Genomic DNA, 17,410 nt, shown 5'->3' on the forward strand with positions numbered 1-17,410 from the left:
TGCACTCAAAGCAATGTGTGTTGATGTACAGTATATGAGGAACATATATAGTGTGTCATATAATTACTCTCAACAAAAGTCAGATATTTCCAATGTGGGAGTATAAACACACATAAGCACACTTCCAAATGTCCACCTGGAGGGTTACTAACTCATTACATGTATGTGTGTGAACATCTGATGGTACTACTGTAGTAGTGTAAACAAACCCCACACAAACTAACCCTTGCGCTTGTAACTACACATAGGGACGGGAGAGAGATATGGAGGTCCCTACACACAATATATGCTAGCCCTGCGGGGATACCACTAATGTGAGTGAGAAGTACGGATCGCTAACTCCCAGGTAGCTGTCCCTTGAAAACATACCCCTACGCCACATAGGGGGGATAGGGATGGGAGGAGGAAAGAAAAGAGGGAAAAAGGACCCTCAAACACTTATCTGCACTTTCCCTGTAGGAGCGCGATCCGATGTACCACGTGTGCTGAGTGAGTGCAGCTCGCGATGCTCCATCGGCATCCCGATCAGGCCTGTGTCTGTCTGCAGACATCCATAGTGCAAGTCGTGGTACGTGACGTCATGACGCCCTCTGACATACGTTTCGCGTTTGCTTCATCCAGAGAGGGATAGATTTATCTATAGAGCGGGTTCATTTATTTCTTGCCTCCAATAATGTCCTAGGCTTCCACATCATACATATTAGGTTTCCATAGATAACATTGCATTCTAGAATTGGGGCAACTTTATTTCTCTAACATATACCTGACTGGTTACGCTGCCTCATTATCAAGATAATGCTAGTAATTTCTGTAAAAGGAGGTAAGTATGTATATTTTGATTTATATAGCATGAAGCTATTTATTAAAGTTCAAGAATCGGGTGAAAATATGCTATTCTTCCATAAAAAAAAACTGTGAAAAGGCCAAATTCATGGAAAACTTAAACAAGCATAAAAAGTTGTTGTGTAAGGTCACTTCATGTGCCAGAAAGTGTCTTATTGCAGAAAATGTCTTATTGGCCATTATCTGTTTGGGGTTTGGATGGCATACTGTATATGCAGGGCCGCCAACAGAAATCATGGGTCCCAGGACAAATAAAAGGAGCAGGGCCCCCCTCCCCGTACCTACACGACAAAAAAATTTGGACGCAACTTTAAAGCCGCAGAGGGGGAGAGCAGGGGCCCAGCAGCACATAGTGGGGCCCAGCAGCACATAGAGGGCGCAGCCCGACACGGGCTCCTGGCCGATTTGCCAGCACCGGCAGCTCTTTTCCTTCCCCCAGCAGCAAGCTCTCTCTCCTGCCCCCTCTCACAGCCAATAGCAAACCAGTAATGCATACCCCACTGTACTGATACGCAAAGCCTGCCCGAGCGCTACCACCAACCATTAGAAATATAAACCTGCTCTTCAGATCTGGATGAACCTGCTACACATACACTTATTTAGTGCAGTCTCCCAGGGAGAGGGTGGGGATGGAAGGGGTTAACATGGGAGTTACCTCTGACCGCTGCTTCTCTCACATGCTGTCTCCCCTCACACACTGCCATAAGCTCCTCCCCCTCTCTCCCAGGCAGCATTCAGAAGCAGGGAGGAGGGAGGGCTGCGGGCCACTATGTGCTACTGGGGCCCTGCTCTCCCCCGCTGCAACCCTGGTTCTGCTACATCAGTTTATTTATCAGGCTGCGGACTCCCCCTCAGTATCCACCTCTCAAGCTCTGCCCCTTTGATTTGCTCTAGCCCTCTGCCACACTGATTTGCGCCCCTGCTCCCCCCTACCTCCCCCCGCTCCTGCTTTTTTCCACAGACAAATGCTTTTTTTTTTTTGACAGGGGTCCACCGCCGATAGCCCCTGATTCACCGGGCCCAGGGCACCAACCCCAGCAGACCCACCCTGTTGGTGGCCTGTGTATATGGTTCATGGCGAGAAGATCCAGGCACATATAAAATACTGTATGCAGTCTTCTGCCATAACACAGCTGGAAGACACCTTAGAGCCTACTGACCTGAATGGAATGCAAGGTATCTTCCAATGCCGGAAGGTGTTTTATGACAGAAGACAGCTTAATAAATATGGTTCCACATCTGTTAATTTTTCCTTAACTCCTTTCTTGCCAGAGATGCCTGTAACCTACAGGTATTGCAATGTTTGAAGACCCCTCTGGCAGGGAAGGGGCTAATAGGGCGTTTGCACTGGCTTGTGAAAGTTTAGTCCCGCTAAAGGCAAAAGTGAACTAATGGCAAGTATATATATATATATATATATATAAAAACTAAGTTCTATAGGATATAACGGTGTAACTGAGGTAAAATATGGAATAGGACAAGCAAAAAGCAAGAGATTATAATATTAGTCTCAAAGACAAAAACTGTAATAACATTAAATGTGTATTTAATGATTTTATTTAAATTGCTTAACTTTCTCTAGACAAAATAAAGTGTTGTACTACATTGCAGCCTCACTGTTAGGAATGAAGAGAGAGGGGAGCATGCAGGAAGACCGACGCACACAACAAAAATGGAGAATATACAGGTTGAAGAAGAATGGTAAGTTTCTACTTCACTTTCAGCTAAAAAAAAATTGTATTAGCCATATTAGTTCTGGGAGAAACAGGTTATGTCCTTTTTTCGCACCCTGGATGTCACTGCAGGGGCTACACATTCCATTCAAGTCATCAGTAGGATTATTGCAACCATGTGATATCTATCCTAGCAATCATATAGTGTAGTCGGGATTCTGGAGTCCAGTGGCAAGAAGGTTAATGTATGTGGTTTTCTGATCTTAACAACTTTAAGTGCCCTATGAGTTTCGCTGGACATCACGAGGGCTGGTACACTTGTGGCCCTTGTAATGTCCACTGAACATTATCCCTATTTTGCTCATTTTCTATGGGAGATCCTGTTCACTGCTCCCGGCTTTGCAACCACGTGATTGCTACACAAACAATCAATGCCCTTAATTGTAGTCAGTGCACTGTGAGCCTGTGATGTAATTGAAGGGAAACAAAGGCAAGACGTTATAAATCCTTCATTGACAATTAGATTTAAAACAAGGCAGAGCAAAGATATATTATTTCATCACAACATTATATAAACGAATTGTCATGGGACAGAAAGTGTGCTGTTAAAATGATCTGAAATGGAATCTAATAATGCTTTATTGAATGAATCACCTTCACTGTATATTTATATAGAGAAGCAGGATATAGTTTTCTTTCAATTACATCACAGGTCAGAGGGTTCAGACTCAAATGGTAAAAAAAAAAAAAATCTCCATATAACATATGCAATATGCAAATTAAATAAAGTTATTAACATCACACGCTGCAAACATATATATACTGTGCAACACACCATGAAGAAGAAACGAAAAATATTTCAACTGAAAAAGATACAGCTCTTTGAAAAATAAAGGACTTAATGCTGATCTGGGCTTTCTAACAAATTATCAGAATTTTATGTAATTTTTCTCCCTGCCTCTTTGTCAATCTTACATTTTAAAGCAGCAAACCATGACAAATCTATATGGTTTTAAAAAAAAAATCAGTTCTGTAGTATTGGATAATACTGTCTTCAATTTTTTTACCACCTAATGCCATTTTTAATGATTTTTTTGTATTGTACTGATTATCTTTGGTTTCTACAACAAGCATTTAGATAGTCACATCCACTTCTGCTTTTGAAACAGACTCTAACACACAACTTTTTGAGCTTTGCACTTTGGCAAAGTATCACAAACAGATCAGTTTCTGTGTTCCAAACAGCAGACTGCCTAGTACTGTACTCTGAAAGTTGTAACAATAATGTGGTGCACTTAGTAATATAATGTAATATACAGTAATATCAGCATCAGCATTTCACAGACTGCAGCACAAAGTTAGTAGACAGCCATTTAGTAAGGCATACAATTCTTTTTACAGATTTATAACAGGAACACCAAACGATTGCCAGTTTAGGTAAGAATGTAAAATTACACATTGCCACATGCTTTACATATACAAATAAGAATTTAAAAAGGGGGGAATGTAGTATTGCAGCTTTAACTTGCCCAACCCCCTTCACAGTGATGCTGAATGCGTGGTCCTACAGGTACATGCACTCGACATTTCTCCCTATCCCTTTCTCACCATCCGTTTATTATCCTGTCTATTTATTTACTGTACCATTACCTGTGCCATTCTTTCTGTACCTCATCTGCCTTAGATTATCTTGGCTTTTATATCTGTGTTAAGGTCATGGAAACCTGGTGAATCAGTATTGCCGACCTAAGGAAGAGAGGGAACTCTCGAATACTTGTCCTAAAATATCAATTGTTAGTCCAAATAAAAAATGTATCATCTAATTCTGAATTACTCACTTATTTTGCACTAAGAATGTATATAAAATTCAGCCATCATTACTGTGAATTTGGAATTACTGAAACACATTTACTTAGTGGTGCTAGGTTTTAAGTCCAATTCAATTAAAAGAGACTTAAGATGGCTTATTACCCCGTAGTAAATATGGCCCTATTTCCCCAGTAAAGTATGGACCCCCTACTCGTTATTTATAAAAGTAGTGTGTATTTATATTATTTTATATTTCTTATTGTGATTTTTACAATAAGTTTTTTTTAAACAAAGCTATTAAACATAACTTAAATCATAAAATAGATGTTTGGATATTTTATAATGCAGGAAGATGTTATAAGCCTAATTATTTCACTTTTTGCTCCAATGTATGTTGGTAATGCTAAGTGGCACAGAAGGTACTACTGTATATGCAGAGGGCTTTCAGTAGTTAGTATCTAATAAAATGCTAAATTGCATTGCACATTTGAGACCACAGTAATCTCTTCAAATAATATGTGCTGTTATTTATATAGCTGCTCTAACTCTATGGAGAATTTGTATGTGGGTCAGGACTGCACAACAATAAATACCACGTAACATACAGAATAAATAGCTTTTTCTGATGTTATAAACTCATACCCAACAAAAAAAGAGTGGCACAGACTTAATGGAGATGATATAATGAAGTGGTAGGCATGAAAACTTATGTTCCTACTGTCTATGTATTGCAAGATAGAATCTAAAGTATGTTTAAATCCCATCAGGTTCTTAGTGAAGATCCCAGAATTAAACTGAACAATAGATTTTTTTTTTACTCTTACAATATAGGTGAATGTTCTGCTACTCATATGTGCTTTTTGCTTAAGGACAAGTTATATACCACTGCAGTTCTTTTGGATGTTACATGAGCCACTTTGGTAGGCCTTTATTTATTGGATTACTCATGAGCACGAGACAGTAATCCAGGTAATCCAGGTTTCCAAAAAACCTATTTCGTTGAGATTCAGACAAGTATGGGTTAGTCAATGTTACATATTTAGTGGAATATTAAAAGGCACGCATAGTGCATTGGGATCCAAATTAGTTCCCACAGCATCTAAATCTGGGAAAACCTCATGTGCTGGGAAGGTAAAGCACATCTTTATTTTGGCATGGAACCAAATTTTGGTTTAACCTCACACAGCGAAGCAGCCAACAATCTGAGATCAGATGTTTGGGGTAGCTATTTTAAATGTAATGATTCTTGGGAATCATATATGTGTTTACAGAGCAAGACCGAGTTTTGTGATCATCACCCAAACTGATTTAGATTTGTGAAAAACACTTGTTTGAAGTCAATAGCATAGTTGTATAACTAACAAGACAATGAAGTAAAGGTAATACATTTATAAGAAGATGTAACATACTGTAAGTGTTTGCTGCTTTTTGCATATTAGTCTTACACGTGTGCCTAGTAAGAAATTAGCCTAATGCTATGATTTGCACAATGAAGGAAGAGGGACATAAAACAGTAATAATACCAATTTAAATTGGAACAAAAAGTACATAAGATATATACATATCTGTACACAGACATGCATACTATGGACTGCCACACAGGCCCACATTTACTAATCAGTACACCGGGTTACATTTAGTAGTCAGTACAATAGATCATATTTACTAATCAGTACACAGGGTCAAATTTACTAATCAGTGCACAGGGTCATATCTACTAATCAGTACACAGGGTCAAATTTACTAATCAGTACACAGGGTCATATTTACTAATCAGTACACAGGGACATATTTACTAATCAGTACACAGGGCCAAATTTACTAATTAGTACACAGGGCCAAATTTACTAATTAGTACACAGGGCCAAATTTACTAATCAGTACACAGGGCCAAATGTAATAATCAGTACACAGGGTCACAATTACTAATCAGTACACAGGGTCATATTTACTAATCAGTACACAGGGTCAATTATACTAATCAGCACACAGGGTCAAATGTACTAATCAGTACACAGGGTTATATTTACTAATCAGTACACAGAGTCATATTTACTAATCAGTACACAGAGTCATATTTACGAATCAGTACACAGGGTCTTATTTATTAAGCAGTCTTTTGCAATTAGACACCTCCTAGAAGACAGCACCCAGCAGTTCAAGTCATAAAACACCTTGTGCTGAAAAGTTGTCTTGTGGCAGAAGACTGCATAGTGTAGCTGTACCATACTAAGTTCGGTCTGCCGGTGGAAGCCGCAGAATCCTGCCTTTTTAAAAATATCTTCGTGGAGATTTCCATTCAGAACGGATCCCTCCTGCCCCCTCAACGCAGACAGCCACGGTTTTTATTGTCCCCGGGGCCGAAGCATTTTGCTTTTATGCTGTGGCTCTGGGGACAATAAGTCTGGCTATATATTTATCTGCCAACTGACTACAAATAAACAGTGTGCTGGAGAACAGTTTTTTTGCACAGCATAATTAGGCTTTATTCTTTCTTCACTTAAGCAGCCGTTTATGCCTTTAATAAACCTTTTTCGGCTTAAAATCACCATTAAAGTCTAAATGGCCGCTTCAGCATATATACAATTATCCTCTTAGTGATATGAATGTTCCTGACAGATGAGCAAAAGTGAATTCAAAGCAAGGACTGGATCATTATCACACAGGTCGCCTGCTTTTAGTTGGCAGGTATCTATGCTGTATTCTTTATTAAAAACAAAAAGGCTGTTGCATAAAGATAGGACATTTACAGTAAATCAATGTGGTCATTGTACATAAATTAAATGTGACTACAGAATCATGCTAACAAAACATACTTTTGACTTTCAGCCAGAATCCCACTGCCGAGGAAATTCTGTCCTGGACTCACAATTTTGACAAAATGATGAAAAGTCCCGCAGGAAGAAATCTTTTTAGAGAATTCTTGCGCACAGAATATAGCGAAGAAAATCTCCTTTTCTGGCTAGCATGTGAAGACCTAAAGAATGAACAAAACAAGAAAGCAATTGAAGAAAAGGCTAGGAATATATATGAAGATTACATCTCTATACTTTCACCAAAAGAGGTACATTTCTACATTAAGCTGTGTAAATAATATATCTTAATTCTGAAGGGTTGAAATAACAAAAAAAGGTACTGTACATTTATAGCACTGAAATGCTATGAGGGCTATGGAGGTAATTCTTTAAATAGCGATAGTGCAGATAAGGGCACTATTGCACAGAAAATCCCACTGAAGTCAATAGGATTTTAAGTGTAATGGTGCCCCGATCAGCCCTATCACAGTTGAATGAATAACCCTCTATGAATCAAACAAGAAGTGCTCCTTAATGCACTTAAAGCTGTTATTTTCTCAGATTTCATGGCTACCTTGTTTTACACATGTAATGCAGATCTATTTACCAATGATTGTTGAAAATTAGGAGAAAAACTATGGCCCTTATTGCAGAAATTAATTCATCCCATTATAATGTCTGTCAAGTAAGACCAAAGTAATATAGATGAATCGGAGCACTACGTATTTTCTTCAAGCAAAATGTATTGTGCCAAATAGAAACACAACTTTTGGCCTGTAGCTGGCCTTTATCAGATGAAAGTGGCATAACATATGATTACAATGGAGGTCTTTATATAGTCCCATACAAATGAAAAAATCCCAGCTGTGTTTAGTCCTCTGTCATCAGTCTGCGACCTTGGTGCTTCTCCTGGTCCAATGGAGCTACTAGTGGTGGCTGGCGCACTTATGGGCGTGCCTTCCATCCTGGATGACTTCTCCTCTGTGTTTCACCTACTCCTCCGCTGTCTCGCGTGTTTGGGGGTGTTTCCTCCGTCATGACTGATGCTTCCTCAGTGTTTTATCTGCTCCAATGCGGTGTCTGTTGTTCTAGGGGGCGTATCCTCCGTATGGGAAGTGGGCGAGTCTTACGTCCGTTATGATACATTGTATGGGCGTGTCGTCATTCTGTTAGTGTCCTTTTACCTTGGAAACCTCTCCTACAGCGTATTGTATCCTCTGATTTGTGATCCCTGTTGCTTGGTTACATTACTGCTCATGCACACTCTATCTCTTGATGCTCAGCTCCAAAGTATATGTTTGTCTCCTAGTCCATGTCATCTATGGCCAGTATGTAACACCATGTCAGCAGAAGAAAAATATGTTTTAGAACAGAGAACTGACATCTCTTTCACCCTAACCATATACCAGTAAAAGTGTAAATTTGTGGTTTCCAAACATTATTAGAAATAGAATCATCCCTCCATCATCTCATTGGTGATTTATGGTAGTAATATATTATTCGTTTTTATTGCTTATCTTAATATACATATAAATATTCTCCAGATGTTAAAATTAATAAAAGACACTGGCCTTTTGAATCCGAAGAATTAAGACAGCAGCATCAGATTTATACCTATAAATAGAGACTTAAGGACTGTATAGGTAATTTATCTACTTTCAAGGAATTAACCCAATGATACCAAGTGAACCCCAGGCTCTTTTTTAGGAAGTGGAAAAGCGGTGACAGTAAAGGGATTAAACAACAATTTATCATTGGGTTGTTTCCTAGAAAGTAGATAAATTATCTATACAGTCCCTACGTCTCTATTTATAGGTATAAATCTGATGCTGTTGCTGCTGTCTTAATTCTTCGGATACAAAAGGTCAGTGTCTTTAATTAATTTTAACATCAAGAGAATATTTCTGTGTATATTAAGATAAGAGATCAAAAGGAATAATATATTACTACTATATATCACAAATGAGATGATGGAGGGATCATTCCATTTTTAATAATTTTTTTAAATCACAAATTCACACTTTCACTGGTACACTATACAGTGGCGGCCGAGCTGACTCTAATGCGTCCGCCACCGCAGTTTTAAAATAGCGCGGGCGGCGCGCGGTTTGTCTCCGGCCGAAACCGGGCCGGTTTCGGCCAGTTTTCCCGCGCCTCGGGCGCTTTCAATAGTAAGCGCCATTAGCGCTTATCTATTGAAGCGGCCCCCACGCGGGAAACTCAGTTTTTAAACGGAGAATGGACCCGCGGCTAGCCCGCTACGATCCCGGCCAGCTCCCGGCAAGCTTTAGACTGAGCTTAGCCGGGACAGTATGGTTAGGGTGGAAGAGATGTCAATTCTCTGTTTATAAAACATCTTTTTCTTCTGCTGACATGGTGTTGCATACTGGCCATAGATGACATCGACTAGGAGGAAAACATATACTTTGGAGCTGAACATCGAGAGATAGAGGGTGCATGCGCAGTAACGTTACCAAGCAACAGGGATCACAAATTAGAGGATACAATATGCTGTAGGAGAGGTTTCCAAGGCAACTGGATGCTAACGGAATGACATCACTCCGGACACGCCCATACAATGCATCATCATGGATGGACGGAGGACATGCCGCAATCCCGGATGAAGGATACACCCCTAGAACAACAGTATGTTGATACTCTCTTGTGGTATTCCCAGCTGCAGACTACCTAGCATGCTCATGGCCCACTCACAGGCCCAGGGAATGAAAGAGTGGCCTATCAGCCAAACTTTGTGAACTGCGGTTGGTTTTCCCACTGCGGAGAGAGAAACATGTTAGAGCTGCACGATATTCATTCTTACCCTGTTTTTACTTGTGTACGCGGCATGCTATTGTGTTGTCCCCGATTATTACATTATTAGAAAACAGACCAGATTCCCTGCTATTTTTAGCTGCTAGCAAATTCCCTACTCTAAGCACTCCCTGTTTGCACTCTCCTCTGCCCCCCCTCTCCCAATCAGGATGCACCTGATGACAAAGTTTGTATTACAAACTACCCAAAGTAGGTGCATGATATGGCGCAACCCATAGGGAGACCTTTGTCACTGTAAAAACCCCTTTCCAGTTTGCAACCATTAAATCTAAAACTGCTGGGGCCCAAGGGTAACAGCCAAATGTCTAATTCTATGTCAAATTTTCTGTGTGCTCTCTCCATATGTTTTTATGAAATCTATGGCAGTGTCGAATGACTGGCATTAGGCCCTGCAATGGTCCTGGTCTATGGCATCATTTACCAAACCCCTTTTGAATAGGATAAGCTGTATTGGCCTGAATTTACCTGGGTCTTTTCTACTTTTAGGTACAATGCCATACGGGGAAATGATTGGTTGGGGAACAGGGGGAGAGGTGAAAGGGCCCACCATGCGCCCTTGCTTGGGCTCCTTGCCCGGTTTTAACATGACTATCTCTGCGTGATTTGTAGCTGATTTTTCATTGGGATTCACATGCCTATCCTGTATCACCCCCTACTCTGGGATGTTGGAGCCTTCTCTAAATCCCTCTTCTAGGAAAATTGCCTTCTCACAGTCGGGGTACGCTCGCAACCACTGATTGTGACCACTAAGCCTGGCTGATGTTGGGGCCTTCATAGAGGGAATTAACTTTGGCATTGTTATGTTTGCCTGTATGTCCCCAGAGCACACTGTTTGTCATTAAACACCCAACATTCTTGTCCCTGCTCTGTGGGACTCTTGGGTGGCCCCCGTCCCCTTTGTAAAGGGACCCATCAGCTTTTGAGATGTGACTAGACTCAACCACAGGTCAACGTCTTTGTGCTTAAAGTTTAGTATATAACTTACCTGCATCGTACACCTAACCTGGTTATTATACCCCACCCCCACCCCCCCCCCCCCCCTGAAAAGACAATGACTTCATTTTTGAAACGGGAGCAGGGGCCACTTGCCAATCCCCCTTTCCTCCCCAACAGGTCTTGGTCTGCTCACCCCTCCAATTGATTGACGTAGAGAGCGGGAAGGGGGTGAGCCAACCCATAGAAATCACTGACCCACATCAGCCTTATGGTGGTGACGACTCCATTCTGGGGCCTCTGCCTCGTCTATACCTTGAATTACTTTTTCCGATTCCAAGATAGAGATAAAATTACTTGGACAAGGACACAAGGAGAGCTGACACTCTTATTCAAACCAGGTACACCCACTTGAAAGATAGGGGCATTACGCACTCTGCTACTCTGTATTTTAATAGCATTAACGATTTTCTTCTAAAATTGGGGGTTTCTTGGTTACAGATTTTGGGCAAAAGAAAGGCCAGGATGTGAACAACATAAATCTCAAGGGCAGGTTTGACTCAAATTTTAAGCTTTAATATATCAATTTAGTTGACATCCTTTTTTTTTTTTTTTAATCTTACTTCTTGCGCAATACAATTCTCTGACATATCGATATATCTAGGCTCACTGTGTTACTAGTTTAACACGAATTCTGCTTTGTCAGGCTTGGTGTAAATTTGCAAAAGCCTTTTTTCTTATTTATTTTTTTACTTGTCAGAAAAGTTATGTAACTTACATAACTACACTTTTTATGTAACTTCCAAGACCTACAGTAGGGCCAGATCCACACTGGGGTGCTAAAGTTTAGCACACCTTTACTCCCATTCACATGAATGGAAGCTGAGGCATGATCAAACTTAGCACTCTTTTGTGGATTTGGGCCATAGAGACATAGTACATACTGTAGTGTGTATGTCCGTGAAGTAGTACAGAGCCTTTATTCACAACCATACAATTGTAAATGTCCTGGAACAGAATTGTATATTTTCTGTTCATTTTTTCTGCTCTCACACTGCCAGCTCTCCACAAGAAAAGTTGCATGTTTTCCCCTGTTCCTATTCCAAGCAGCCAGTGCTCCTGTGTATATTGCAACATAGTTGTTACATATTACTTTTTCCACATGCCACTGGTCAGTTGCCCTGGCAACCTCCCAATGCTCATAGTTGAGATTGGTTTAGCCCTCTCCCCGTGCCCTTCTTTGTATATTGTTATGTCCCTGGCTTGTTCCTGTCTGGAAAGGAAAGTGTGCTCTCTCTTTCCAACAGCAGCCAAAGTGAGTCGACACATCTTCCACTGCTCCCTTAGAAAGGGATTTATTTTTACCTTCCCCTCAGAGAGGCACTTCCCCTGATGCCAAAGCCAATTAGGATACCTCTCCTCACAAGAGACATTTCCTATCACAAACTACATGCAAGTAATTTTATATTTCTGTTAACCCCACTCAATAAAGTTGAAGAAAATAGGACTTTGTGTGCTATAAGGGGATGAGTTAAGCTACAGTACATGGATCTTCTCACATGCTACAAGTGAGCCTGGATCATGAATAGGAAATGTTCATAGCATACAGATGCAGCGGCCATTATTCAAACGTTTACCTAGGCAAATCTTGCATTATGCTGCGTGGTGTTGCGAGATGTTCCGTTACAGACATAATGGCCCATCGGATTAACACAGCAGGAGTCCCTGCTGTGTTAATCCTACTGGGGTCTGTCTGTCTGTAAGAGATGCGCAGTAAGAGGGCTGAGTCAGTCACTAACTGCGCGCCTCTCAAAGGCGATCACGGGGGTTTTATTTAATGTTAAACATTACAGTAATGTAGCAGGGGGTCTCCGGAGCAGAACCGCATTGATTTCAAGTCTGGGAACCCCCTGCTTCCCGAGATATAGGCCCCATTATGGGGTGCCGGTATCTCCTATGCATCTAAATGTCCTGAGTCATGTGATCGGGACATTTCCATGCATAGAAGATACCGGCACCCCATAACGAGAGACCCCCTGCTACATTACTGTAATGTTTAACATTAAATAAAAAACCCCGCGATCGCCTGTGAGAAGCACACCGTTAGAATGACTGATTCAGCCTATCTCTTACTACACGTCTCTTACAGACAGGCAGAGCCCGATAGGATTAAAACAGCAGGGACCTTTGCTGTGTTAATCCGATGGGCCATTAGTCTGCCGCGGCAAACTAATGAAAGAATCTCGGAGAAATCTCGAAAACCAATTCGGTAAATGTTCGAATAACGGCCGTTGCATCTGTACATAAATAACTACACCCATTTCAAATAGTCACTTTATAAGTGACTATGCACATTGTATAGAGTCCTTATTCCTAAATTCATGATCCATAAACAGTTAAGTAAAAATGTATATAAATTGTGCAACTTGCACTAAATTCAAAACAAAAAAAATGCTTTAGAAAATTGATTTATTACATGGAAAACTCTATAAATCACACAAAACTGCATCACTCCAGGCACACGAAGCCTGTATACTTTAACAAAGTACTTTTGTTCTTTAACAAAGTTTGCTTCCTCAGTACATTTTATGGAGGCAAATAGGAGGGTTGAAGTTGGATTGGACACTCAGTACTTTTTTGCACTATCCCACTGGGGCATGTTGTATACATATGCAACAAAAAGCAATGTTATATTGTGTGGTTTAAAAATATTGCATGAGCTTAACAAGAAACTATGAATTCTGGTTAAGAGAGATATATTAAAAAATTAAAAAATGATTAGCTTAGCATCAATTTGACAGATTATTTTTAGCCACTGATACTTAGGGCCCGTAAGTATTTTCACAGCACTGTTCATTGCACAAAACAGATCTTGATAATAATAATACCCAATTTTTCACTTTACAAATCATTACAGAAGAAAAATAGCAGAAATAAAGATGTTGGATACCAAGAAATAAAAAAATAAAAAATGTTAAGTAAAAGTCAGCTGAAATTAACATTGTCAACTTGTCCATAAATGTAAATTAATATATCAAGCCTGTAGAGGTAATAACATATTTGTGAATGCTGACTAAACCTCACTTTTAAATCACTTAATGAAGATTGGCCCTTTGTTATTGTTATGCCAAAAATAAGGTGGTACAGTTTTTGCATTTGGCTGCAGTTCTACAACAGTGCTTGTGCCGAGTTATCCTGCTAATCAAGAAATGATAAGGCTATTTGAACAATGTGGATACCGAAGAAATAGGAACAGATTTGAAAACAGAACTCAGATTGACAGCCATTCAAAAGTTGATAGTCAAGTTGAGGGTTATAAATAAAGTGTTATTACTGTTTTAGAATGTTCCTAAGTCTACCACTTGCCTGTTCTGGCTGTGAAGAAGAAAAATTTAAGCTCCGCTGATTTGAGCTGAAATCTTCATAAGCAATGGATGTTGATTTTGCAACATATTGAATAGGGGGCCTTGTGAGTGACTAGTAGAATGCATTGACTAAAATGGGGTTTATCTGATTATCTACACTGCAAGACCTACTGTTTTTCTTATGAATAGAGTAGATTACCACAAGAAAGGCAGCCACGTAATAAGGAGCAAAGAGAAATCAAGATTTCACTGTAAGAATTGACAGAATCCTTAATCAAGTCATTGGCAGATCATTGATGTTTCAGCAAGATATATTCTACAAATGGCTTCTCCAATAGTGACCTTTTTTTACAATGTGCCAAGATACAATACAGAACAAAAACAGTCTAAAGTACATAGGGAGCAGTGTATCAAGTCTCTCAAACAGATGCTTTGACATTTAGACATCTATTCTTTATGCCATTAAGCTTTTTTCCACTTGCTCAGATTTAAGCTTTCATTTGAATTTGAGCAGGAGGCATTTCAATCAAAGGCAGCTAGCTTCACAACATATCGGGGTCTATGTATAAAGGCAAACGTGTAGCAATTCTCTGTGAAAAACAATGACACCAGATGTATCAAAGAAAATGCCCTATTTATTTTAATAGGTTTTTCTTCTATGATACATCTATGTTCATTTTACTCCACAATTGCCTTAATAAATAACTCCCATTGTATAAGGCCTCTGGGTCAATTTCAAGTTGTTTCTTTCATTATAAAACATGTAAAGGTGCTTTGGTGCTGAATTGAAGCAGCTCACATCACTGAGCAATTTGGGAAGCAGATATTGGGGGAGTTAATGTGTGTAAAATCTTAAAGGTGCAGTTACCACTGTTGGTTTTTGTTACTCCTACCCTCCCTCCCCCCCCCACCTTTTTTACATAGATGGTAGTAGAAATGGGAGAATCCACCCAAATCCAGTTCCCGGATTTTTGCTGATGTTAGCCCCAAAGTCCGTTTTGCGGTATAAAATCCGCAAACTGATTTGGTCGTTTTCAGTCTACAGTATGTGGATTCATTAAAATCCCCCATTGGATACAGCCCATGGACAGATTTGTAGAATCCAATCTGCAGATTCAGCAATCTGTTGGCGGATTCTTAAGAATCAACCAACAGATTGCTAAACCCGTGGATTGGATTCTACAAATCCATCCACAGGTTTCAGAATCCATGGTGTGTGTTGGTTGTAATAATAAAATATCCACAAAACGTGAATCACTCCTTTTTGACACTGATCCGCTGAAATCCGCAGACCAAAGGAACCAGCCGATCCAATGCAGATCCAAATTTGAAAAAACAAATTGCCCATCTCTAGATGGAAGGCATCCAAGGATGTCCCTGCAGCTGAACCATGTTAAGCTATGGGATGCCCCTGGTTCCTGACATAATTACAGAGGAAGGTGCCATCAATAGCATCCCACATAACTGTAATACTTGCGCTGCCCATGTATAGAACCACGCACCCACAGCTGCGGAAGCATGCCTGGCAGGCGGATTGTCAACATAGCCAGGTTGGGTCTGGGTTGGAGAGAGCGGGTTAGTCCTGATACTTGCCAAGGTCTTGGGATGGAGAGGTCAGAATAGTAAAAGTCCGTAAGCCGTGGTCTGGGATTGGAGAGGTCAGAATTGTAGAAGTCCTTATAGCTATGGTCTGGGTTGGAGAGGTACACAGAGTCGAGGGTAAGCCAGGGTCGATATCCAGAGGGGTTCAATAGTCAAGCCGGGTTGGTACACGTACAGTAGAATTCAAAAACTGTAAGAAAACACAAAACAGGAGCAAGGCACAACAGATGCAGGAGCACAAGGCTACAACTGGTTATTCTCAGCAGTGACTCTGAGCGTGAGCAGGGTATAAGTAGCTGATGTGGGCCAATAGGACAGAAGGCGGAGTGGAGGCCCAGCCCTAGCGGGAGCCGCCATAGGCTGCAGGAGACAAGTGGCACAAGATTAGTTGCCTCGCAGCTGGGGAGCAGTGCACGATATCATGTGAGCGTGCCGTGCATCCGAGGAGGCGGAGCTAAGCTCCGTAGCAGTGCTAGAAGAGCTGCGCGTGCGCGCACGCTCTGTAAGCAGAGCAGGGGTGCGCGCACGCATTGGTACCAGAGTGGAGTTCTGTGCAGAGACAGGTAAGGAGGGAACACGTCGCAAAGGACATGTTCCATGATTCCTTACAGTACCCCCCCTTTGAGGATCGGCCTCAGGACGATTCCCATAAGGCTTGCGCGGGAACCTGGTGTGGAACCGCCTCAACAAGCTGGGAGCATGAATTTGATGAAGAGGTATCCATGAGCGTTCCTCCGGTCCAAAGCCTTTCCAGTGTACGAGGAATTGGACAACTCGTCTGGAGTATCTAGAATCAATTATAGATTGGATCTTGAATTCTTCTTGACCCTGTATGATGACAAGTGGAGGTTTGGGCGAGATGTCAGGGAACTGAGAACTTTGAAAAACAAGTTTTAACAATGTTGGCGTTTCCTGGCTTCGTGGGACAGTGAAGCACCAGGTGACCCGGCAGTCGGCAGTATAAACATAATCCTCCAGTCCTCCGACGTTGTCTGAAGGGGAGAGCTGGTGACTTCCTAACTGCATCGGTTACGGACCCTCAATAGCTGGAAAAATGGGAGGAGAAAGATTGGATATAGGAGCAATTGGTGTGAGAGAACGTGAGTGATGGCGTTCAAGCCTCCTTTCCTGAAAGCATTGATCTACCCTAATACATACGGCAATAAGAGCATCAAGCACCGTGGAACTTTCTTGAGCAGCCAATTCATTTTTTTATGTCTCGGAGAGACCCTGCCAGAAGGCTGCTTGTAAGAGACGTGAAGCTGTCCTTCTGCACTTTTTTCACTCAATGGGGTTGCCAGTTTAGCTTCTTTGGGATTGAGTTGCAATTCCACCTCTACTTTAAGAGAACGTCCTATCTTTTCAGCTTCATCAGCTAAGACTTCTTCTGGTTTGATTCTGCGCGTATACCTTTTGTTGTTGCCTGTTGGGTGGCTGAAGGTTTAGCTAGTGCTTGTTTAGGTGGTTCAAACTTTGCAACCTTGTTTTTCAGATGAGCAGCGTTCCCAGCACTCACTGCACCCTTGTCTTCATGGGTTTTAGTTGCTGTGGGATACTG

At 41.1% G+C, this 17,410-nt stretch overlaps 1 protein-coding gene across 3 annotated transcripts in view; it reads left to right on the forward strand.

Annotated features, from left to right (window-relative positions):
- Positions 1–17,410, forward strand: part of RGS17 (regulator of G protein signaling 17) — a 202,382-nt gene that overhangs the window by 142,106 nt on the left and 42,866 nt on the right. For 2 of the 3 annotated variants that reach the window (XM_075596497.1, XM_075596500.1), the window contains exons 3-4: positions 2,467–2,544; positions 7,155–7,389. In XM_075596497.1, coding sequence (XP_075452612.1) covers positions 2,467–2,544; positions 7,155–7,389 — 313 coding nt within the window. Of the gene's footprint in view, positions 1–2,454; positions 2,545–7,154; positions 7,390–17,410 lie in introns of all 3 variants that reach the window. The other variant, XM_075596499.1, reaches the window with a different exon arrangement.

Source organism: Ascaphus truei, chromosome 4, assembly GCF_040206685.1.
Source record: "Ascaphus truei isolate aAscTru1 chromosome 4, aAscTru1.hap1, whole genome shotgun sequence".
Lineage (NCBI taxonomy): Eukaryota > Metazoa > Chordata > Amphibia > Anura > Ascaphidae > Ascaphus > Ascaphus truei.